This window comes from Boleophthalmus pectinirostris, unplaced genomic scaffold (assembly GCF_026225935.1).
Source record: "Boleophthalmus pectinirostris isolate CB_2022bp ecotype Guang Dong unplaced genomic scaffold, ASM2622593v1 HiC_scaffold_10, whole genome shotgun sequence".
In the NCBI taxonomy this organism is placed as follows: Eukaryota; Metazoa; Chordata; class Actinopteri; order Gobiiformes; family Gobiidae; genus Boleophthalmus; species Boleophthalmus pectinirostris.
Genome location: NW_026570971.1, coordinates 16,497,354 through 16,522,327, shown reverse-complemented (window position 1 = coordinate 16,522,327; position 24,974 = coordinate 16,497,354). Strand labels below are relative to the sequence as shown.

Sequence of the window (24,974 nt, the reverse complement as noted above, 5' to 3'; positions counted from 1 at the left end):
ATCAATATGCCTCCCTCACATGCTGCTACTGCTGTGAAAGTGCACACAGGTATGGGCTTGCTTTCACTTGAGAGTTCACCACATGTAACTGTGTGAAATGCTTTATAGAGCATGGGCTCACCAACATGTTTCTATGGACAGCATCAGACCAGTCGAAATAGTCTTTTAATAGGTGTCACTAATTTTCATTTTAGGCAGAATCTGTCCTGAACTTTTCATTTTTAAAACAATCAATAAACGTGGGCTTGAAGTAGCCTGAAGTAGGTCAAAGACGATTTCGAAAACAAGGCATGTAAGGTGTGAGGTAAAAACCTTCCATTTATTTGAATATATATTCTCCGTTCTGGCTCTAAATAAATATAATATTGTCAACATACATGATAATGTCTCCAGTAGGGCATGGTTTACAGATAAGTGTTATAAAACCATAAAAATGAAAAAATCCTAAGATGTTTATTTGTATCATGTCATATATTGTACCTACTGTACATTAATAAAAACCTGCTAATTACACTAGAAGTCCATCAAGGCCAATATTTTGTACACCAGCCCTGTACATGTTTAATACACAATACATTTACATGGTTATATGCACATACCTGAGCATAACTTATAATGCAGGGTCTTCTATTGGGAATCCAGGTCAGATCCAAACGGTAACACAGCCTATGTTAAATGTAACAATGCAGTATTAGGGTAGCCTAAGCCAAATGCATGGAGGTGGGATAAGGGTATGACATGTCCGTGTACAGGCAGGGTATGGGACAGTGGCCTCAGGTGTCCGAGGTAAAGCCAACATTTTAAGGCATACAGATGGCCTGGAAACAAAACGCATAGTGTCGACAGGGAACAGTGTTCATAGAAGGTCTCCTCTTGTCTCAGTAACAGTGAGTGTAGTCCAGCATCCACAAGGAGCTCCAGAGGAAGAGCTGTGATCCGACCCGCGGCGCTCTAAACGCTCCATGTCCGGAGTGCGGAGGATGTGCTGGGCAGGAGGCCTGCTCAGCCTCCTCTCGATGCTGATGTTGGGGGAGCAGAAGTAAAATCTGTATTTGTGTGCTCAGAATTGTCCTCTTCTGCCTCACCCGTTGTCCACGTCCCCTCTCTGTCAGGATAAGTTTTTAGTCCTGGTTGTGTACCGCTTGGGTATAAATTTTCCGCGGTTGTGTGACCCTGGGAGGACGCGAACAGTTCTTCCTCCTGCTGGGGGTGCGCAGTTTGCGCCGCTGTCTCGGCTCTATCATCCAAGTGAAACGCGCGCGTCACAGGGTCCTGTCTGCTTGGGTTCAGGGACAGTCTCGACTGTGTAGAGTTCCACTCGGATCCGTTGCTGCTCGTGGACAGGTTCGTGGTGATGTTGGGGCTAGCGGTGACCTCCTCTGGCACTTGCTTACCCCCAGAAGAAGATGCGCTGGTCGGTTTCCAGATCAGGCTGTAGTAAATGGCCAGGATAATGGCTGCTAAGGACACCGACAGCACATAGGCAAAAACGGTGGCTAATCTGACCCACTTCTTGTTCGTCTTAGCTGCCATCTTAGCCTTTTTGTCCCCCGTGTAAGTGGCAGGTTTGCCCCTCTCCATGTTGGGCATGAAGTCCCTCTCTCTCATATTGCCCCTGTTTTTCCCTCGATGCTCCACCACCCCCTCCGTCTTGAAGGCTTCTTGTTATCCACAGTCCAAGAGAAGACAGGCAGCGGGGGGCCACGGCAGAGAGATGCAGGACCACCTTGAACACGTCCTCTCAGCGCAGCGCCGTTTCGCAGCTACACCGCGCTGCTGTCATTCATTTGATCCTATTGCACTGCGCCTCGCGTTCAGCAGCAGCCAGTGCACCACTGCGTTTCATAATGGACATCAAGCATCCAAAGTCTCAGCATCCGACAGCGGCAGGACAAATGTCTATCCCCAGAGACATTTCCGACAAACAGTTGACTGAGTAGGCCCAAGGCGCATCCGCAATCTGCGATTTGATGTCATTTATTAAAGAGATTCAGTGAGATCACACGGTCCACAACTGTCTGTCTTACCCACTAAATGAAGTGGCTGGCTCAGCTAAAAATACTGGAGAGGGGGCGGGCGGTGGCTCTTAAAGCAGCAGCAGCTGCAGCAGACTCACAACAAACTCCCACCGAAGCACAAATCACTGCAGAGAGCGCGCCCCTCACACGTGCGTGTGCTATTGGGTCATTACTAAGTTTGTTTGCACTCAACTCAACCAACTTTTTTTTACTGGATTATTTTATCATTATATTTCAGTATATATGTATATTATATTTAACTGTGTAAATTGCATGGTTATTAGGCTACTTGCGAATAAATATAGGCTATCTATGAGTTTTCTCAACATTTTAAACAAAAGCCTAGTTCAAAGACTTACTGTTTAAAAAAAATCTTCCAAAAACGTTAAATTTTGGTGCACAGTATGAACCTGGACACTTTTGCAAAAGCACCTGCGCCAGCTAAATAGACGCTGGCTGACACTTGTCCATTAATTTAAGTGATGGGTGAACGGAGTATTGTTACTTATGTAAATGCAGTTTTGTGTGGCGCTGCAGCTTATCAATTTCCATTTAGGAATTAAGTTTATTAAGTTTATCAAACTTTATTTGCAACAGACGGCATGCAAAACCATGACCAACCATCAAGGCTGATTATTAATATTAATGCGGTCTGGATTGGGGTGAGTGAATATACCAGCAGCCTAGTCAGTTTTGAAGCCATATTTAAATTATATCCAAATATAGTTGTCAGTGTTGTGCCTTAATGAATCACAGTATCAAACTGAAGAGATGTCCGTGGCTCCCTCTGATGGGTTTAGGCAAATTAAGAGTAATGTCAGCATGACAAAGTTAGGATGAAGGCGGTGCCACATTTGTACACTGTGGGCTGTCCCAGGAAAGCCCAGATACCTGTCTGTGTTTGTAGATGTCTGGTTGTTATGGAAACAAACCAAGCTAAAAACAAGGAAAGAAACAAACAAATAATTTGTTTCTAGGCCCAAGTAAAACATCCTGTGATAATGCATGATAATATCAATACATCATATTATAAGATATTTTCACTGCATTATAATTAATAATAATAAATAATAATAATGCCTTCGATATAATCCGCCTTTCAAACCCAAAGCATTTCACCATGGAACCTGTAACTCATTCAGTCCATACTCAGTGATCGTAAGGTAGCCATTGCTGCCCTGGGGTAATTGTTTGACCCAAGCCTTTCTAGATGTGAACATTTTCCTGTGGTCACGTGACTGACTTTGTGAGATTCATTTGCAAGGCATATTTGTCTGGGTGCGTCCTGAGAACTTTGTTTGATGATGTCTTTGAATGCTGGCACTTGGATAGTTAAGGTGGTAGTTGCAATCATGGTTTAAAATAATTCTTTTACAAATTGTGAAAAAAAAACTCCAACTGGCAAGATGAATAAAAAAAGATTTTTTCTGGATTCGCCAGAGGTGAAGGACTACCTCGTCAAAGGAGAGAGGTTCACAAAGTGGTCGGAGGTGAGTGAAGGATTAAAAATGTGATACAACCTATACAACAATTGATGTACCATGTACGAATGTGAACTACTGTTACTTACATCATATACCAATTAAATGCCAATTAAAGTTTCAAATTTAAATTACAGGATTCCACCAAGACAAGTCCTGTCACTATGAAGATGGATTCAAAAGGATTTTACATTTACTGGATCAACCAAAGCAAGGTAATCATATAAAACAAACACAAGAACTAAGGTGTTTAATTGCCATAGTACTTTATTTACTTTAAATGTACTTTATGATTATGACTGAATAAACCATAATGTAAATAGGAGGAGTGTTTTTCTACATTCTACAAAACACAAACTTCAGTTCAAATAGTGATTTACTTCTTATTTTTGCAGGAGACCACATTGCTGGATGTGGCTACAATCAGAGATACCAGAGTTGGAAAATACGCCAAACTTCCTAAGGTAAAGTATACTGGATTATATTATATGTAAGGAAGAGGGGAGGATTTAAAAATCTGCGTGTTTAGGCAAACTCAGAATCAATTTCCTTTATTTCCCAGTAGAATGTGCATTTGCAATGCAAAATTGTCAAAGTACACCTCCTGCACACAGTGCAGACAAACAAATGAACACAACCCAAAGTGATCCACTGAGCCAGGCCTGCGCCCAGAGCTCTCAGAGGTGGGTTCTACTACTTGTGGACCCCGTAGAGAGTCCACTTATGCACCATTTGATCCCATCTTTAAAACTTGCACGTTCTCAAATGTTCTCAAAGCTCAGAGGGGTTTGGGGGAGAGAGTGTGATGAATTGTTGTCTCAAAGGACTGAAAATATACAAACAAATCGTGGCAATGTTAACATGCTATGTGTTATATAATGTGAGTCATTGTAAATGTGCATATCTTTGCATGCTCCTTTCAACATTTGCAAGAGTTCTCTCAGATATGTATTCAAAATGATATGATTCATAAAGTAATTGTTGAATAATTGTAATTCAGAAATATTAAATTAATAAACTATTATTCTTTATGCTTCTGTGTCCACAGCACTCAAAAGTGCGCAATGTTTTCAACATGGATTTTCCAGACAGCAATCATCTGGCTAAAACTCTGACCATAGTCTCAGGGATGGACACCGTCAATCTCACTTATCACAACTTCTTTGCCTCCAAAGAGAAAGTGGTACAGGTAAAAAAAACGGCTCAGTCTGTGTGATTTGAGGACACAGTTTCCTCTCCTGCTCACACTCCTGCCTCTTGATATTTCTTAATGCAAAAACAACCAATGCCACCAGCCATTACACAGTGTGGCTTCACTTCCTGTCATTAGTCAGCTTCTCTCTGGCTTTTAGACCTTATTAGACTTTATGACTGCAGTATCCTGATTCAATCATCTGCAATGAAAACTCATTTGAGCTCTGTTCTAAATCAATAGCCATTAACCCAATTTCTCTGTAAGTACTGCAATATTAGTGACCTTCTAGTGGTGATTATCACTGTCAAAAACTTTTATAAAAATAACATATTATTAAACTGTCTCTAATATGTCTCATCACCTTTGCATTTCCAGAACTGGGCAAATGACATACTTGCAATTGCCTACAATGCTGCAAGAAACAACTCATGCCGACAAGTCTTCTTGGACAAAATGTGAGTGATTAAGGATCTTAAATTTTAACGTACAATCCGATATATTATACTATGTCATTTCAATTTTAGATATGTGTGCCTCTCTCTCCAAACCAACAAAGACGGCAAGATCCCAGTGAAACGGTGAGTACTACTCTGGGTACTATGAGCTGCTGTCTAATGCATGATTTACATACAGTATATGCTCCCTCTATGTTTAATCAGTATCTACAAGATGTTCCCAGCTGATAAGAAAAGGGTGGAAGGTGCCTTGGCAGCAGCACACCTCCCCAAAGGAAAGGTCAGACATGTTTTCTTTTTAGCATAAGGCTATGTTTAGATATCAGAATTGCTTAACTTAAGTAAACTGGAGTATGCTTTATGTTAAAGTATGACAGCATAAAGTCTGATGCATTCACCGAGGCGGCCTTCAGGACATTTATAACTCACCTTTGCCCGAGGCCTGATATCTATGAGATTTTTACATCTTAGTAAGTCAACGTTCAATGTGAAAGACATGTGATAAAAATGCACATGGTAACATGGTGTCACTGGTCTCCCTTTAGCTCCAACAAGCCCACAATGACCAAGGAGAACTTCACCAAGTTCCTCAACGAAAAGCAAAGAGACTCTCGACTCAACGAAGAGTTGTTTCCTCGTTTACGACAGGACCAGATCAAGGCTTTGATTGACAAATATGAACCTGTCTCCAGCAATGCAAACAGAGGTTCTATACTTTACCGCACAGTAGTATCAAATATAATATACCTGAACAAATACTAAGATCTTTGTGTTTTGTGAAGGCCTGATTTCTCCAGAGGGATTTCTGTTTTACCTGATGGGGTCTGAGACTTCAGTTGTAGTGCAGGACAGACTGGCCAAATCCCACGACATGACTCAGCCTTTACCGCACTATTTCATCAAGTCCTCCCACAACACTTACCTGACAGGTTACCAACGGAAAATGGAGACTTTTTGATTACTTTCAGGATGATGTTTTATGTTTTATGTTTTATTCTTCTTGGTTTCACACAGCGGGCCAGTTCTCAGGCCCGTCCTCTCCTGAGATGTACCGCCAGTGCCTTCTGTCCGGCTGCCGCTGTCTGGAGCTGGACTGTTGGAAAGGCAAACCCCCAGATGAAGAGCCCATCATCACACACGGCTTCACTATGACAACTGAGATCCTCTTTAAGGTCATTTTATTACATTTTTTCATGCTGTAAAAGCTATTCTTTGGCAGAACACATGTTTCCCGTGAAAAGGTTGTGCACTGTGTCAAAGTGACAGCTTCTTATAAACCTCAGTAAGTCTATGCTTACAGACTGAGATGTATCTTAGAATTGCCACTATCTAGATAAGCTTCATGTTAAAGAAATCATGTAAATTTTTGTAGCTTTGAATTTTAGCTTTTACAATACAAGAGCAAGAAGCACACAGACACCTCCTCTCTCACTCTCTCACATTGCACTTCCATTTAAGGTCTGAGCAGTCTCCACGGCGATCCCCCTATGCTTACTGGCAGGTCTATAGATGATTCAGTGAGGAATACGTGTTAAAGTTCAACCTATGTATCATATGTCACCATAAACTATAATCACATTTTTTATTTTCTGTTTTCTTATATATCTTGTGGGAATTTAAATTGACTTCAAAGTAATTTCTTCTCTTTTACAGGATGTGATTGAAGCTATAAACGAAAGTGCCTTCAAGACTTCTCAGTATCCTGTTATTCTCTCATTTGAAAACCATGTCGACTCGTAAGGGGATATTTAAAAACATTGAGTAGTAATGTTATAGAATAGCAAAGTAGATGCATTTAAATTTCCTTTAGGATGTACTAGCTGATTAATTTTACCTTTGCTCTCAAAGTGCTGTGTCTTTTGTTACAGGGTCAAACAGCAAGAGAAAATGGCCAACTACTGCAAAACCATATTTGGAGATGCCCTCCTAACAGAGCCCCTGGACAAATACCCTGTCAGTGTACTGCAGCAAAGCCCACTACTGTAGTCACAATAATAAAGGCATCTCTCATACCAGGCTTTTGTTAAACACAACACAGTTTCCAGTGAATCTAGTATTATTAGTTGTGTATAACTGCATCAGCATGACAGCTATGTAGAGTATGCTAAGTTTGTAGTTTGTCATATCGCTGAGAGCTATGTCCCTCCTTGCCTTCTGTAGCCAATCCAAATAATTTATATCAACAGTCTGTCCATCTTACCTTCTCACAGCTGTGAGTGTGTCCATGGGGAGGGGGGATGTTGCTCACTCTGTCTCTGTCCCAAACAACATCAGTAACGCAGCCAGGATTAAGCCTGTGAAGACAACATTTTATTTGTCATTATTTAATATGCCAACTAAGAACAGAAGAGTAGAGCAATGACTTAGCACTTAAGTCTTTATTCTAGTTATACTTGAGAGACAAACTTTTATGTGTGTCGAACCAAAGATCAAAAGAAAGATTTTGCCTTAGTAATATCTTGAGATAAATCAGTAAAATTAAAATGGACAGAAAACAACATGACATTACAACTGCTAATATAATTTCTATCTTTTTTAAAACTGTATTGCAGTTGAAGCCAGGCCTGCAGATCCCAAGTCCATCAGAGCTCATGGGCAAAATCTTGATCAAGAATAAAAAGGGCAGCCATGACAAGCCCAAAGAACAGGCCAAGAAACCAGCCGCTGATCCGACCGCTGTCACCCCAGACCCTGCCAACCCTCCAACTGCCTCAGAGAACCCAGGTGCAGTCCCACAGTTACTCTGTTATAGTTAGTTATGTCTGACATGTCTGTGTTTTATTCAGAGGAGGATCCTGAGGAGCAGGAAGAGACAGAGGAGCAGGATGAGGAGAAAATGAAGACATCGGACGAGGTACATTCTGGAATAATGTGCTGTGACATGTTTGCGAGTGCAGAACTGAGCTGTCTTCTTGTCACATTCCTACAGGGCACAGCTGGACAGGAAGTGACAGCATACGAGGCTATGTCTTCAATAGTCAATTACATCCAGCCAAACAAATTTGTCTCCTTTGAACATGCTAAAAGTATGGTTATGCTTTATTTGTAAAAATCTAATAAGGGAATGAAATTGTTTTACAACATACAAACTAGTTGTGATTGTTATTTAACTTATCCTACCTTTACAGAGAAAAACAGGAGTTACGTCATCTCATCTTTTGTGGAGACCAAAGGGGAAGCAATGATTGCCAAAAGTGCAGTTGAATGGGTGGAGTATCCTTTGAGATGTGCCTCCAAAGTTGATTGTTTGTAATGTAAAAATGTCAACAATGATGCAGCAATTTCTTTAACTGCATTTCCTAGGTATAACAAGAGACAGATGAGTCGAATCTACCCCAAAGGAACACGAATGGACTCATCCAATTACAATCCACAACCTTTCTGGACCGCGGGCTGCCAGATGGTGGCACTCAACTACCAGACAATGGGTAGAGAGAAAAACATAAAAAAAATATATATATTAAAAGTGATATACTGACTAGTGAAATAAATTTAATGTACATTTATATGAATAAAAAATATCTTAAAATTATATTTGAAAGTACTGATAAAAGTTCAGTCTTTTGTATTGTGGCGGGTTGTGTAGTTGCGTTTCTGTTTGTCTCCACAGGAGGTCAGTGTTGCATCACTTAGAGCTTGCAGACCTGGGATGTGCTTTGCATCCTAAACCTCCTTTCCTCTTTGTGCTAAGGATGTTTAACAGTACTGTCTATTTTTAGATTTCCCCATGCAACTCAACATGGCTCTGTTTGAGTACAACGGCAGGACTGGGTACCTTCTCAAACATGACGTGATGCGCCGCAGTGACAAGAAGTTTGATCCTTTTTGTGACAGAATTGACACAGTTGTGGCAAGCACACTGACAATCAAGGTGAGTTCAGTATTTGGTGTCTTATAAAACAGAAAATATTAAAATCATTTTTTAATTTACCTTAGAAATCCAGTGTAAGTGTGCTCTGTACTTGTGTTCCTTGGCTGTCCACACATGCCTCCTGCAGTGACTAATACCTGGTTCTAGGTATTTCTCTATGATTGAAAAACTGTGCTATTTATATCCCCTGAGAGTGTTTTAATCCAATGGGACAGAGTGTTGACTAATACAAAGAAGCAGGTTATGTGTGTATCAAGATATATTTCTGTTTCCCCTATAGATTTATTCAGGACAGTTTCTGTCAGACAAGAATGTGAAAACTGGAGTGGAAGTGGAGGTGATTGGCCTGCCCAATGACCCCAAGAAAAAATACCGCACCAAATGGACCACCACACCTAATGCCATAAACCCAGTGTGGAATGAAGAGCCCTTTGTTTTTGAAAAGGTGCGTGATCAAGAAAACATGGATAAATGAAAATGGTAATGACCCTCTAATCTCATTACCTTGTTATTGTTCTTGACAGATCTTACTCCCAGAATTGGCATCTCTGAGAATTGTGGTTCATGAGGAGAATGGTAAATTCTTGGGACACAGAATAATTCCTCTTGACGCCATACAATCAGGTCAGTGTGGATCAATATGCTTGGAGCACAACTCATTTACATCTTTGAAGAGCTTGAGGCCTGGGACACGTGTTGAGGATCAGGTGAGTCTCTAATCTGCTGGGGCTTTTGTACCTTGCAGGGTTCCACCACATCTGCCTTCGCAGCGAAAGCAACATGCCCCTCACACTGCCGGCTCTCTTTGTGTACATCGAGGTCAAGGATTACATCCCTGCTGCTTTTGCAGGTTCACCATTAGTTCATCATGTTATAAATCTCATCATGGTGCCAGCTAGCTCTGATTTACACAGCATAAGGACATGTATATTTAGCTCTTCATACAAGAAGGCTATTTGTATATTATTCAAATCTCTCTTTTATCCTGTCCTAGACTTCACAGATGCCTTATTTAACCCAACAAAAGGCACAGAGAAAACCACTAAGACACCAAAGGAGGTAACAAATAGTCTTTTCAAATGAATCCAGTCTTTCCTAATCCTTAATGAGACACATTAGCCTCCATGAAGATGAGCGAGCTTTTAAAATGTCTGTCCTTTTTGTGCCCACACAGTCATCTGCTGACTACGTCTCCCCTTATGAGATGCCCCTCGCTGCCCCCGTGCCCACTCCCAAGGCAATTGAAGCCCCTCCAGCAGGTAAACAGTGACATTATTATTAAATATATGGTACATCACACTTTGCAATCTTTTATTGTGCTTTGTTTTATTTACAAGAGGCATCCAAAAATGTTTTGCTTTATACTAAATTTAACTATTTATCTGTCCGCTGCTTTGGGTTGGAAGATGGAACAAGCAAGGGCTATCAAACTATACAGGTGCATTTCAATATTGTCAAGGAAAAGTGTATTATACAATATGGAGAGTATTTCATATTTGATGTGATTTTTATTTCTATGATTAGAATATCAATCAGCGGATCATTATATTCACTTTAAATGCTCTAATATAATCAGTATGCTCACATTAATTCACAGCTGGCATATTCAACTTCTGGTTACATTCTCTTTTAAAGTCCTCTTATTTAAATACAAAAAAACCCTAAACCTAACTACTAAGCTAAAAAACTAAACTCACAGGCCAACAACATTACTTGTAGTATATTTTTGTCTTGATACCATAGCATGCAGTAGATAGACTTGAATCTCACTTTAACACAGAGCAAGTTGAACAATATCCAACAGTTAATAACAACTGACTTTTATTCTCACACCTCATTCAGAAAAGACAGAAGAGACGCCAGCAGCTGCAGACCCAAGTGCTGAGACCAAAAATGCTGCAGCTGAGGACCCCCCTCCAGCAGAAGAACCTCCCAAAGAAGAAGAACCCCAAGAAGCAGCCCCAGAACAGCCTGCAGAAGAGCCTGTGGCAGAACCTACTGACACTGCCCCAGAAAATGCACCAGCTGAGGCAGAAGAAACACCTGCACCAGAGTCTGAGGAGAAACCTGAGACTCCTCCTGAAGAGAAAGAGGAGACTACAGAAGAACCAAAAGAAGAAACTCCAGAAGAGCCAAAAGCTGAGGCCACAGAGGATACAGCAGAGGCGGAGAAAACGGAGGAGGCCAAGGCAGAGACCACCGAGCAAGTTGTGAGCGCTCCTGTTGTAGCAAATGGAACATCTCAAAAGCCTGACACCAGCACTGACGGTAATGAACACTACATCTATCTGTGTTTTCATTGTTGAAGGAGCAAGTCAAAACATACTTTGTTTTGATGCTGCAGATATTAAAACTGTGACCACTGAAGAACTGACACAGCACAAAAACTATGTGAAAATCGTAAAGCGCCAGGAAAAGGAGCTGAAAGAAACTGAAAAAAAGCTACAGAAAAAGGGAGAGGACCTGATTCAAAAATACTCTGACACCTTCAAGGCCATCAAGAAAAAAAATTCTGTCAAGAAAAAGGAGTGAGTGCTTTTTATTATTTCTTTTAACAATAGTAGTAATAATTTTTAACTACATTTTTTATGTTTTGTGGCTTACTTATGAATGTTGAGCTGAAAAAAGGGTAAACATTAATAGCACAGTATTTTAAAGGCTGCAGTTTATTTTATTTTTTTTATTTCTTTCACTAAAAGTGGTTTTGTGTTCTCAGGGCAGGAGCAGGTGGAGACTCTAGTGGAGCGAATGAACGTGTGCAAGAGCAGAAGGAAAAGATGACCAATGATCTGCAGAGTTTGTGGACCAATCAGTATGACCAGATCAAAAAGAAAAAAGAGCAGTTTGCTACAGAGGTTTGAACTACTACTACTACTAATACTACTACTACTACTACTACTACTACCACTACTACTACTACATATTTTGGTCAAAACCATTTTAGTTTTAATTAAGGGTGCATTCAGTGGTGTAGTGGGGATTTTTCAAGTGGGGGTACGCGATTTGTGATGTCATCAATGAGTTGAATCCCGCCCACCTGCCACCTAAAGCAGGACTAAACCAGAACTGAACCAGGATTAAAACAGGACTAAACCAGGTCTAAACCAGGACTAAAACAGGACTAAACCAGACCTGAACCAGGACTAAAACAGGACTAAACCAGACCTGAACCAGGACTAAAACTGGACTAAACTAGGACTAAACCAGGTCCAAACCAGGACTAAACCAGGTCTAAACCACGACTAAACTAGGACTAAACCATGTCCAAACCAGGACTAAACCAGGTCTAAACCACGACTAAACCGGGTCTAAACCAGGACTAAACCCGGACTAAACCAGAACTGAACCAAGACTAAACCAGGACTAAACCAGGTCTAAATCAAGATTAACCCATTGACGCCGGATGCTGCGCAGCTGAGTCCCCTGTCCGGATTGTCTGGCGATCAGCGTTACTGATAAAGGCGGGGCCACACCTGGAAGCATGGGGGGCGTGTCCTCCTCTCGCTTCCATTCATTCCCATAGAGAGACGCAAAACTGCCAGAGCTGTACTGTCGCGTTAAACCTTCTTTATCGTGGCGTATTATTTCTCCATTGAAAAATAATCCAAATGTATCCCGCACATGTTTCCATCAAGACCTGGTTTGAAGTAACAAACGTTGCGCTTTACTGCAGCACATGAACGCGCTCAACCACTTGATCTGTTCGCTGTTCCAGACGCTCCTATAACAGGTGCCATATCGCTATGTCGTGTAACAAATGAACATGGTCAAACACAAATGCTGTCCGTGTCTTCACTGTCATTGTCACTGTCAGCATTTTTGTGTGATATAGCGCCTTTACCAGTTACGCTGATCGCCAGACAATCCGGACAGGGGACTCAGCGCTGCGCTGCGCAGCATCCGGCGTCAATGGGTTAAACCAAGACTAAACCAGGACTAATCTTGGACTTGAGAGCGAGAGAGCCAGCAGAGCAGGGTGTCCACAAAGCACGATTGGGTGACGGCTGCGGTTAGCCCTGTGGGGCACGGAGCTCTGCGCCCCACAGGCTTACACAACTTCGGGCCTGTACCGACACTCAGTTCTGGTTTAGTTCTGGTTTAGTCCTAGTTCAGTCATGGTTCAGTCCTGGTCCCGTTATGTCACAGGTCTCTATAGGACAGTACTGGATACATCATGAGCCTATGCAGGTTGTTTTCACCATTGCCAATAGCTCTGGTTTGACATTTAAGTTTAGGTTATTTTATATTTAAAATTTTTTTATATCTCACATTGGGAGAATTGATGAATGGCGTAACCCTGCATACCACGACCACTACACCCCTGGATGCTTTCAGACTACATATGAATTAGGACTGAACTGGGACTAGGCCTAGAAATAAACTTGGACTAGAACTAGAGGACCAAACCAAAAGAGCAACAAGGTGTGAATGCACTTTAGAAGTAATAGTACTGTTAAGAATCATTTCCAAACAAGCCCAAACAAAGTTTTCCAAACTTTTCCATTTTCACTGAACAGAGATTGTCCAAACTGATGGAGATGGCATCAGAAAAACACAGCAGTGAACTGAAGGCCCTGGAGAGGTGCGAGTACACCCATAACACATACAGAACACACTAGGACAGGCCCACTGAGCTGCGCCTATCTTTGCTCTCGTATGTTGGTGTGTGGGTGCTGTGAGGCCGATGAAGTAACTGACATTTCAGACAGAGAATACCTCAAATGATGAACGCGTCAACTCAGGCTGCAGTGTGGCAGTGTTTGTTGTCCCACGTCTGTCCTGGACGATGGTTATCTGGGGACAAACCTTATCCCACAGGTGTTTGTGCAGCTGTCTATGGGGACAAAAGAGCGCAGTGGTCAGCCCTGAGTCCACAAATAAACAGTCACATTCATTTTCTTATTAAAACAAAGTACAAATATAAGGCAAAATTTCAGCAAGAATTGCAAAAGTATACTTTAAGGTAACACATAGGCCATGCAGTACATTTCTGACAAATATGAGTAATAATAAGGAACATGTGGCAGCTACTCATTTAGTCAAAGCATTGTTAAATTGTCACTGCATAAGTGATGATTTTTATTCTTTTTCTGTACAGTGAAGCCAAAGAGAAGAAGAAAGCTCAATCCAAAACAAACTCAAAGTAAGTAGTCAGTTTGGCTTGTGTTCTCCATGTTTTATTATTAAATGTGCTTGAAATTAAAATGAGATAAGCTATTGTCCTGTTGTTTTGATTACATTAAATTAATTGATATGACACAATACTTTTTTAGGATGAAAAAGGCAATGAGTACAGATGATCTGGATGAAAATGGTCTATCTGATGTGAGTATAAACCAGTATTTTGACTTGAGTTGACATTACACAAATGTTGCTTATTCTTTGTTAAAGTCACCACTCACTCATCCACTGCTCTGTGTAACTATGGTTACAAAGAGTCTGACAAAACAGCACAGAGAGAATGAGCACCTGAGGCATGTGGCCGTACATGTCTTTGATACATGTGCGCACATTAACACTTTCCTTCAGTCATGCGCCCACACAACATAAACATGTACACTTTACCCAGAGTGCAACAGCCCTGACCATAGGCCGGGTTTGCCCATTACTCAGAAGCTGTTTACAGAGGCCTGCCTAATCCATGTGTGCACAATGACTCATGTTGGCTGATCAACATTCAGCCTCTTGTATCAGGGTTAAAGACCCAGTCCCTTCACCCTGATCCTCTGCCATCGACTTTGACTGGGCTCTGCCAATAGCTTGCTCCTCGCTCACATTAGGGTCACATTGCAGCTCATTTTGATCCACTTAATCAGCTCCTGACCATTAATTGTAGCCAGTATTTATAACACAATCACTTGTTTAATCAGCCCAGCCTCTGTATTGAATGGCCCTCTGCACTGATGGCTGTGTAACTGAACTGGACAGGCCCAACCTGTTGGCTCTTAACTGTATTGATTGCCTTCCTTTGGTTGCCTCTCTTGGGTGCTTTCCTCTCCAGATATGCACACATTTCCTCACAGGGGGAAACGTGAGCCCACAAACCACTTATAGACTTGCAAACAGCCTTTATCTCACACCTGATACAGTAGAGACACAGTCCAACACCCTAAAACTAAACCACTAATCAATTGTGTTGTATTAAAACACTGTCATAGGCCCCAGATGTGAATCCTCAGCAAGAGGCACTGATGAAGAAACAGGAAGCTACACTGGAGGAGATCAAAGCCCTGACCAACCAAGTAAGCAAGAGCAACATAATGAGTGCATATAAAATAACATGTATAATTGTTATTCATTCATTTAAATAATTTGAAGTGGCCTTTAGTTCATTACATCACTATGGTGAAATCAAAGAGGATCAAAGTATAAAAGTACAAAATAATCTTTATTGTCATTACTATCACATGCAACACTAATGCAGCAAGCTGAAATTACATTTCTCCGTGTGTGTGTCAATAGTTCTCCAAGACACTGGCTCTATTATGCAATATTGTGTTCAACCCCTATGGTCATGTTCAAGTTCAGAGATGAATGCCTTACCCAATGAAATACAAAAATCCCCAAAATATAATCTACCCAACTCATATATAGTCCAGGCATGCACCAAAACTGATCATTTATTCTCTGGTCCATTACTGCCAATCTCAATAATAAGCTGCTGATTTGGTGCAATATTGAGCAACTGAGTCAATGCTACATCTAAAAACACCTACAGCTACTAAAAAACAACTCAGCACCATTATGTGAGATTGTGGGCAAATTTCTGGCTTACAAACCATAAACAAACAGCTTCTTCAATAAGACAAAATGTGCCAGAATATTTCCTATTTGTCACTGTGGCCATCTGTCAGTTCAGCTGATTCACCGAGTGCAGACTGCAGCAAGAAACAGTAAGTATAGGCATTCATAAGTGAACTGAGAAAGTACAAGACACGCTTCACAGCTGGAAGTGATGTCAAAGCACGTTTGGTGACAATGCCTTGGTTCCAATAACTTTGACACTTGAAAAAACGAGAATAAGAGGTGTTAGGTAGTAGAAATGCTGACGTGTGAACGCCAGATGGATGATGGTAAAAAACATTTGAAATCGAGAAAAAAATAGGAAAGAAAAGAGGACACACAAGATGCGAGCCACACTGCCTATCCAAGTATTTCCAGTCAATCAAAAGGTTAAGTGAGGTCATCAGTGTTCTCTTTTTGCGGTGGTGAAACTTATTCTAAAAAGATTGCCAGTGTAAATTCTATTGTGTCATGGTGTCCTTTTCAGCACCATACAGGCAATGTTTACCCTTTGACCTTTGCCTCCACAGCTCAATCAAGAGGCCCTAAAGGAGCAGCAGCAGAAGATGCACACACTGTCTGCAGATGTGTCCGAGGCTGTTAATGTGTGTGTAGGGGCTCACTTCCCAGAGCTCGTTGACCAAAATGCCAAAAAAGCGGATGGGGCTGGTGTCTATGGAGATGTTTTCCTTGGATAGTCTGTTGCTTGGTAGTCTCTCAGTCTAATTATATTTTACCAACTGTAATTCTTTTAATGCCTCTTCTACCCTCTTATGTAACCCGCAAGATGACTGTTTTATAAACAGAGCACCATTGTCCAACAACACAAAATTAGTAACTAATTTGGTAATTGTAGTCAAATTGTTTCTAATGTATTACAAGTTAAGGTCCCAATTCAGTTTCCATTGAATCAGCATAATACTATATTGTTCACCAGTTAAATTATACAGGAAATGCCATCTTCAGTGCATAGTCTTGACAATAATTTGACAGTTTTTTTCTCAATATATTTGTGTGATTTATTACTATAAATAACTAGAAACAACAATCAACAATTAATTTTAGGAATATGAATAAAAATTCTAGTGTTTTCAACTGCAATGAAGTGCTTACTAAAGATTTGCCAGTAGTTTTTATTTATATTATTAAGGTTATTAGTGACTGAACAAGCAAGAAACCACTAATTCAATGTGCCTTAATCATAAAACATGTCAAAAATAAAATTCAGCTGTGTGTAAACTTTGTTTTTTCTGACAACAACATGCCCTGCAAACTGGAACTCAGTGTTCATTGTGATTAGAGAATGAAAAGGCATTGTGACCGCCCGGTGCATCAAAATTTTCCTGCCCTTTGTGATTTGGCAAATTCTAACACACATGCCTCATAATACCACTTAATTTCCCCCTCAGGTCCTGGATGAATCAAGAGTTCTTCCATACCATAGTAACAATAGCAGAACATGGCAGAGAAAAAAGCTATTATTTGCCTGAAAACACTCAAAAAGCCCAGGAACCTAATTGCACATTCACAAACAGTGAATCAAATGAATGAGACTGCACTCATTGTTGGGAACTTATCTTTCCAATTACACACACGCTGCAGCCATTTATTAATGAACACAGTTTGACTGACTCAAGCTAGAGCAATCTGTCCGGTTCCTCCGATTTACAGGGGGTGCGGCACCCTGACTGAGTCACATGACTTTGATGACATTCTGAGGGATGTGAATGGGCCAGATAGTTTGAGAGTATTTTTGTGGGGGGAGACAGCTTGTGCCTGAGAGTCCTGCCACCTCATGCACAGATGAACTGTGAGCTACTGAATGTGAGAGCAGTCAGCCCTGAATCACTGGGCTCTCTCTCTGTTATATAAGACAAAATGAAAAGAGGACTGGCTGGAGGGGGATGGCTGATGCCTTAACCTCCTGAAATCATTACATTAGCTGACAAGGAGTGGAAAAGACAGTCATGCTATACACTCCATACACACCACAATCTGATTTACTACAGTCAAATCAATACAACACAGTAACAATGGAGTAGTTTAGACTCACATTTAAAATATGGAACAGACTTTTTAAATTGTGTAATATGTGAAATATAAACTTATAAACAAGGGTAATTACTGTATGCGAGTTTCCATAAGTTGTAATGCAAAAAACTTAATGTACTCGGCAGTGAACATATTTTCCTGTCTCTCTTCGTGTGTACAAGACAAGTGTCATGCTCTTTGGTCCATCTTGGCTTGAAGTGGAGAGCATCCTGGATGCATATTAAGCACCCACACCACCCACATATGCACCACCTGCTCAGCCTGCACACTCACACGATTAAGCGGCATCGCTCTTGTTCCTAAGACTGAGGTAAAATTGCGTAGTATTTGTGAGTCGTAATATAGTAGTATTTAGAGTCGTAAGAATTTGTAATGAAACTCCACAGTATGTCATTAATTTATAGTTGAACTGTTGAGATTCAAATGAAAACAGTTACTAATAAGTATTCTGGTGGGATGTGTTCCAGCTCTTGTACAAGCCGAGTGGGTTTGAGAGACACCTCTGTGATGCAAATCCAAATATACGTAACTCTGTTGACACGCATACATAAACACAGGCACATAATGCACTGACAATACACTGACAATATGGCACATTAACAGCAGACACCACTCATCTGCCAATTAGTTATGAAACAAAGTGTTTTATCACCCTGTTTGATGGTCTGCAGCCTGTTGCCTGGTGATATTTCCATTTGAGCCTGCACCTCTCAGGGGTGAGAGCATCTGCCTTAGTGTGAGACAGTTAGCAGAGAGGGACACAAAAGCTATATTACCACTTGCAACTTTTGAGACATTTAAAAGTACCTTGGATGGTCCAAAGGCTAACCTCTGTTGCAGGATTCAAAAATGCAAAGTTGATCTCAAAATGTACAATGCTGTGGAACAACAGCATATAAGTGTGGATATATTAACAATGATTAAAGTAAGAGGTACCTGTATGTTGCAGTTCGGAACCTGCAGAGTCAGTCTCTTGTTAACCTTCTGCTGCACAGTTACAGCAGGTGAGTCACCATCTGCCCTTTTCTAAGCTTCATAAAAGCCTTGGCTTTCTTTTTAAAGTCTGCATTTATTCAAAGGTGCACTACTGTAAAACAGTACAGCTATATAACACACACATTTTTTTGTACATTCAAATGACTGTAAAGAACTGTATAAATAAATAATACAAGGCTGAGCAGTGGATGTCAAAAGTGCACTTCTCCAGGTGTGTCTCACACATCCCGGCGCAGTCAGGCTATCAAACAAATACATTTGTTATCCATTTGTACAATTTATTGAGCTGTCAGAAGTGAGCGTGGCTGCAAGGCCACAAATAGCTACTGTCGCATGGGAGATGGAGAGGGTGCTCTCTGACTGTCCATTTCTTCAGCATCATTGCAAGAAAGAAATTTCCCATCACAGCTGGTAAAATAAGGAGAGGGGCAGGTGGTGCAGGGCAAAATAGCACCAAAACACATTTCATTGGGCATTTTCACAAAAGTAAGTTCTATCAACATGACTTTACTTATGGAATTAGAAACTTGGTTTGATTTAAACTCAAATCTATTTCACATATGAAAAGCGGCATTGCTCCAAAGCACTCTTCATTCTGAACAAAGGGTTATCAGCTGTCCTTTTGACACAGCTGTCCTTTTGACACTGACAACATTTTAGGAATTGATTAAAGTAATAATTGAAATCACAGTTGTGACGTAGAGCTCTACATTTAGGTGCAAAAACTCTACTGCAGTATTTTCATTCAGATGTGACACCTCTCGTGACTACTTCATTCATCTCATCCAACCCATGATCACTTGTTGTTTGCTTGCTGGCAATGATGTGCAACTCTTATTTCTGATTTGTACAACAGCAAACCTACCTCAGACTCTCCAGGTTCTCCTTTTCATTACCCTCAGTTTTTAGAAATTTTCAACAAATCCAGAATTTTATACATTCTTTGCTGAACTAAACATTTCAATAACTCATCCCACCTCACTCACTTATTTTGGCCAGTCTCCACTGAAATAATGTGTCAGTACAAATGCTATTGTATTACATGTTACTATTTTGGACCCACCAGCTCCAAGGCCAAGCAGAGGCCAGAGATTATGTTATATAAACAAAACTTTGTGAGTTACAGCTGGATTATTAATTGTTTGTTTCAACTGTCTCACTGAGAGCTGATATTAGTGTCTGTGAGGGCTAAAGGAACGGGCTGCAGTTTACCATCTGCTCAGCCAGGCTAGTGGGCCTGAGTCAGGGTGATAATTGATGACAACAGAAAGAGAGATGGACAAGGGCCCGCCTCATGGCCAATTCAACCCCCTGTCACTGCATATTCAGTGGGGGAAAACTCAATTTAAAAAGCACCAAAGTTCCTCCTTCTAATTTAGACTAACTTTCATTGGAGTGGTAAGTGTCTCACCTGACATTTGCCTTCTTTTATGCTCTAACCCCACTTCAACCTTGCCACTGATCTGCTATGGTTCTGCTCTTGACAGGAAGCCAGCTGCTACCCCTTTTCCTGGAAAAAAAAACAACAACAACAGCTATAATCACCAAGCACACACAGGATGCTGCTTCCTTGTATCAAATCAGAGGGTATTAAGGAGAATTGCACAGACACACACTTGTTCTTGTTGAAAGTGAACACTATGATTTAGTTATTTTAGTGTCTCAGCGGGAGTTGTTAGCCCATTATGTCCCACTCCTCAAGCTACAGATGCACCAGTGTTACTCTTATGTAACTGTCTGGGAAACACAGTTAAGACAATGGCTGGTTTGAGGAAGATATTGAGGAAACAGTGCACAAATTAAATCCAGGGTGTCAATGTAGCTTTGACCATTACATCTATTAATTTATATTACAACAAATTGTTCTAACTTATTTTAGGATTCAAACATAATGCATATGTTAAAATGGTGGTTGTGCATTATATTTCATCAAATAGATTTCAAATAATTTTTCTTCTTTTGTCAGATGTGTAAAACTTTTCCAGTGGGGGGACCGCCACCTGCTTGTCTCCATGCATTGTTATTGCTTTGCCTGGAATTATATTGTATTCTACTGTAATACACAACTGAATTTTTCATTTTCTTTCTTTATTTCTGTTTTTATTCCTAATAAAATACCCTGAAACATGTGTTCTTACAATGACCATCTCCACAAATCTGATTTGACCTGGTGGTGTCACCTGTTTCTCATGGAGATATAGTTTTACCATACTGTCTGCATAACAGATCGTAATAAGTAACACGCTGGTGCACTTCTCCAGAAAAGTTACGTAATGCACCTTTATGTTTTATAAGGAAAATTGCACATACATGCTTGTTTTCTGATTTGTGTAACAGCCCATCATTTGAGGTGAGCCAGGGATGATGCAGGTGCCCGTGGAGGCCTGTGCACCTGGAAGTAAACACATTTAGTTACAATGGTTAAATTAATTGTCCAATTTCCGACCGTAGGTTCGAAGGTTAATTTAGTCCCTGGTGTTGGCTAACTCAGGCTACGCGTAGGCCTACATACCAAGGGACACTGTTGCTTTCCACTTACCAACTTCATTTCCAACAAACCTTGAGAGATTCAGTGGAGTTCTGTGCGTTATCCCCAGTGGCCAATTAAGAAATTTAAGGCTGCAGAAAACACCTTAACGATCTTTATATACAGTGAATAATATTGACACGCGGTTTAATTTCAAATCAGCATTCACAGACGCACAGGCCCACACCGAGCATGCGCTGAATCACACATCAGCAATTCATCCTGACGTTCCTCTTATCGCATACAATTATTTAATTAGCACGTGGGTGATTAGCATTCAGTGTATTTCTTCATTCATCAGATCGATTCATTTCCACGGTGAGTGAATAATTGTAGACCATCTTTTATCGTATAATAATGAGAATTAGATTTGATATGAGGCTTGATTAGTCATAATTTTAGAATTAACATCAACACCACGGGCCTACTATTTTCTACTGGGAAATAAGGTAATCTAAATAAATGTAGGTATTTCTATAAGAATAGTTGGCCTAATCTAATCTAGACATCTATACCTATCTATTTATGACTGTCTCTCTCTATATATGTGTGTGTGTGTGTGTTTTATGTTCCCAGACTATGGTTATGTTCCCATAGCAAGGTGACCCCTTTGTAACCAACAATAATGAAAAATGTGTGTTGACAGAGCTGCTGTCTCCAGTGAACCAAGCCAGAGAGAGTGTCATGTCGACTGATGAATTCTCTCTCTATGTCAAGATGAATGGACACTGTCTTTTACCTGAGGAAAACCGAGCTGCTGAGGAGCCAGATGCAGCCACAATGTAAACAGTAAGAGTTTGCCATATTGCCCATTGTCTCCCCACACTGCTGAAGCCTTGGAAAAGACTTAACTGGGACAACTGGGACAATATTTTTTAGTTTTGATGTTTTGTAATCCATCATTATTCTCAGAACAATTATGAGTGGGAGGTCCCTCTTGAAAATGAGACATTAAGTCTCAAGAGGCCAACCTGTGAAGTATAAATTAAGACTTGATTAATTCTAGCCTAGTAAAAACACAGGCAGCTGTCTCCTTGGGTAAATGTTATTTAAAATATATTCCTTTTAAATTGTCTGTATCGTTGCTGTAAAAAAATGAATGACCATTTAATTATCTCCAACATGCTCGATATTCAGGCTTGTCTGTAACCTTACTTAGAAAGATCAAAGTCAGAGAACAGCCACTTAACTGTATAAGCAATGCACTGTTTTACCAATTCAAATTTATAAGCAAATGTATTCAATATTTTACCAGGTAGATTCATTGAGAACGCCTTCTCATTTACAGTGGCAACCTGTCCAAAAAGCAGCACAAAACAGCACAATAAATCATAACATGTTAGCCTACATTAAAACATTTGCAGATAAATGTTTTTTCCCCTCATTCAAATAGTCTTCAGTAGTTTCTTTTGTCCTGCAACCTTGATGAAGTAAAGAAAGAATGAGGCTTGTTTCACTATAACGTGGTAATGCCCAAAATTATTTTGTGTATCATGTAGCATTTTCTGCAGCCAGGGATGATACAACATCATGTTTAATACTGAGCATAATTAATCATTCATCTGATTCTGTGTCATATATATTTAATACTTGTTATCATTAACCATAAATATAGACTTTAATTGGCCTGCCTGTGCTTACGTGAAAACACTGCATGCTATTTCTTGAAGTAATTATTTTGTCCAAATAGCTTATATTTTTCTCCAGGCAGAGAGTGCTTGGGCTGAATAGATGCTGCCACTGCATAATGGTTCTCAGACATTTGTTTCCTTGGCAACGTGGGGAGGGCATGTGGAGAGTGAGGTATAAAGGCGCTGGCAGCCTCTCGCTGAAGCTTACTCTGAGGTAAGCACACTCTCTGTCAACAGTGAGCTGCTGTGACAACTCGCCACACACTTCTCCTCTCTTCAGTCTCAGCTCAGCTCTGCTCCACAAGTGGCTGTCTGAGAATGATGCGACCAAAAGATTTACGCCAGGGCTCTGGCACTAAGACTTTTCTGGATGCCATGCACGGAGGCAAGGTTCACCTTGCACGTTTCATTCTGGATGCCCTTGATGGACGCATTATTAACTCAAAAACAGAGAATAGTCGCACCCCGCTCATGCATGCAGCTTGTTTGCAAGACCCTGGTTCCCGGGCCAAGTTTACTCATCTTCTCTTGGAGAAGGGTGCTGATGTGAATTGTCAGGATGAGGATGGTCGCACAGCGCTCAGCCTGGCTTGTGAGCTGGGTCACCTGGATGTTGTGAAGCTTCTGGTGCAGTTCAATGCTGATCCTGATATCACGGACGCATGGGGAAACAGCGCTCTCATGTACGCTGCCTTCTCCGGCCACAGCCAGGTTCTGGAGTTTCTTGTACGGGCTTTTAAGCGGCTGGGACTGAGACTGGATAGAACAAATAATGCTGGCCACTCGGCTATAGAGGTAGCCAACTTTTTTGGACACAATCATTGTGTCCAGATTTTAAATTTCCCCTGCAGGAGAAACGTCGTCCAAGATGAGCCTCTGACTGAGACTAGTAACAGTGGGGATGGAGAGTTTCGGCTCCCAAACAAACTACCAAGATATATGTTGGAACGATTTTCCAAACAGTTTAGTGGCACAGATGACCAACTGCCCACTCTGTTTCAAAAACAGTTGAAGACAGGAGACAGTAATGGTCTGTGGAACCGCTTCAGATGTCCCAGGAGTCAGTCTCAAGATGATAACCAGAGCCACAGCTGGGGTCTACCTTCTCCAAACGACAAATGCCAAAATGAAGTGGACCAGAGTGTCCTTTTTGCTGCCAAACAACTGCAAAACTGCCAGCTCAGAGAGGTGAGGGTTGCTAAAACACTGAACTCTGTGCCTGAAACCAGCCAGAAAAATGTCAGCAAGGACAATGCACAGCAAAAGCAAATCTCAGAGCCTTCCTCTGCTTGGGGTAAAGCCAAGTCATTTAACATGGACCTTGTGAGCAGCAGAAAGCAGTCATATCAGGGCGACATCCGTGACTTGGGCCTGTCAGCCAGCAGATTGAAGAGAGGTTCGCTGCAGGATGAGAGATGTCTGCTGGATAAGAGGGACAGCCAAGGGAACTCTTGGGCCCTTATAAAAGATGCTGAAAAAACTATGCCAAAACCTCTTTTAACCAGCAAGTGTCCGGCTGTGAGAGCACTTGAGGAGAGTTGTGACATGGATAATGACACATTAGGCAAGAGAGAGCAGCAGAAGAGAGGGAGCCTGGGTCCCACCACTAGACACAACAAACTGCTGTTTGCCAGAGGAGACATGGATTCTGGGAAAGATCCCAGCCGCACAACTGGGTTTGTGGGATTAGGGACAAGGCTGCTGCGGAGATTCACAGCTCCAGAGTTCATGAAGATTGTGGTGGACTGTTCCTCTCAGAGCAGGGGCCGCATCTCACGCTCTGAAACATTCCCATTCTCACACACACACCAGCAGGTCAACAGCCAGCCTAGCGTTGACAGCATCAGTGCAGTTAGGTGCGAATTTGAAAGCTGCTCTTCTCAGTTTCCTCTTGATTAGAATACTGACACTATCAAGAAACAGAAACTATTGTTTATGGCACTTAAATTCGTCTTGACTAATGCT

At 41.1% G+C, this 24,974-nt stretch overlaps 3 protein-coding genes across 3 annotated transcripts; 2 read left to right on the top strand and 1 right to left on the bottom strand.

The window, feature by feature from the left end:
- Window positions 1–343: 343 nt before the first annotated feature.
- Window positions 344–2,034, bottom strand: LOC110155396 (uncharacterized). The gene has a single exon (XM_055159702.1). The coding sequence runs from the start codon at window positions 1,606–1,608 to the stop codon at window positions 1,003–1,005; it is 606 nt and encodes a 201-aa protein (XP_055015677.1). The 5' UTR covers window positions 1,609–2,034; the 3' UTR covers window positions 344–1,002.
- Window positions 2,035–3,424: 1,390 nt separating this feature from the next.
- On the top strand, window positions 3,425–16,992 carry plcb2 (phospholipase C, beta 2). Its single transcript, XM_055155029.1, has 32 exons — window positions 3,425–3,508; window positions 3,637–3,714; window positions 3,895–3,963; window positions 4,548–4,688; window positions 5,070–5,149; window positions 5,219–5,272; window positions 5,354–5,429; window positions 5,519–5,619; window positions 5,695–5,855; window positions 5,932–6,078; window positions 6,164–6,321; window positions 6,803–6,885; window positions 7,018–7,102; window positions 7,702–7,873; window positions 7,936–8,003; window positions 8,079–8,175; window positions 8,278–8,362; window positions 8,453–8,577; window positions 8,869–9,020; window positions 9,301–9,465; window positions 9,545–9,644; window positions 9,766–9,870; window positions 10,015–10,079; window positions 10,195–10,279; window positions 10,863–11,288; window positions 11,365–11,548; window positions 11,737–11,875; window positions 13,538–13,602; window positions 14,119–14,163; window positions 14,294–14,345; window positions 15,179–15,262; window positions 16,334–16,992. Exons 1-32 carry the CDS (start codon window positions 3,425–3,427, stop codon window positions 16,499–16,501), a joined length of 3,699 nt encoding a protein of 1,232 aa, XP_055011004.1. The 3' UTR covers window positions 16,502–16,992.
- Window positions 16,993–23,327: 6,335 nt separating this feature from the next.
- LOC129409159 (uncharacterized) lies at window positions 23,328–24,908 on the top strand. The gene has a single exon (XM_055154337.1). The coding sequence runs from the start codon at window positions 23,328–23,330 to the stop codon at window positions 24,906–24,908; it is 1,581 nt and encodes a 526-aa protein (XP_055010312.1).
- The last annotated feature ends 66 nt before the right edge of the window (window positions 24,909–24,974 follow it).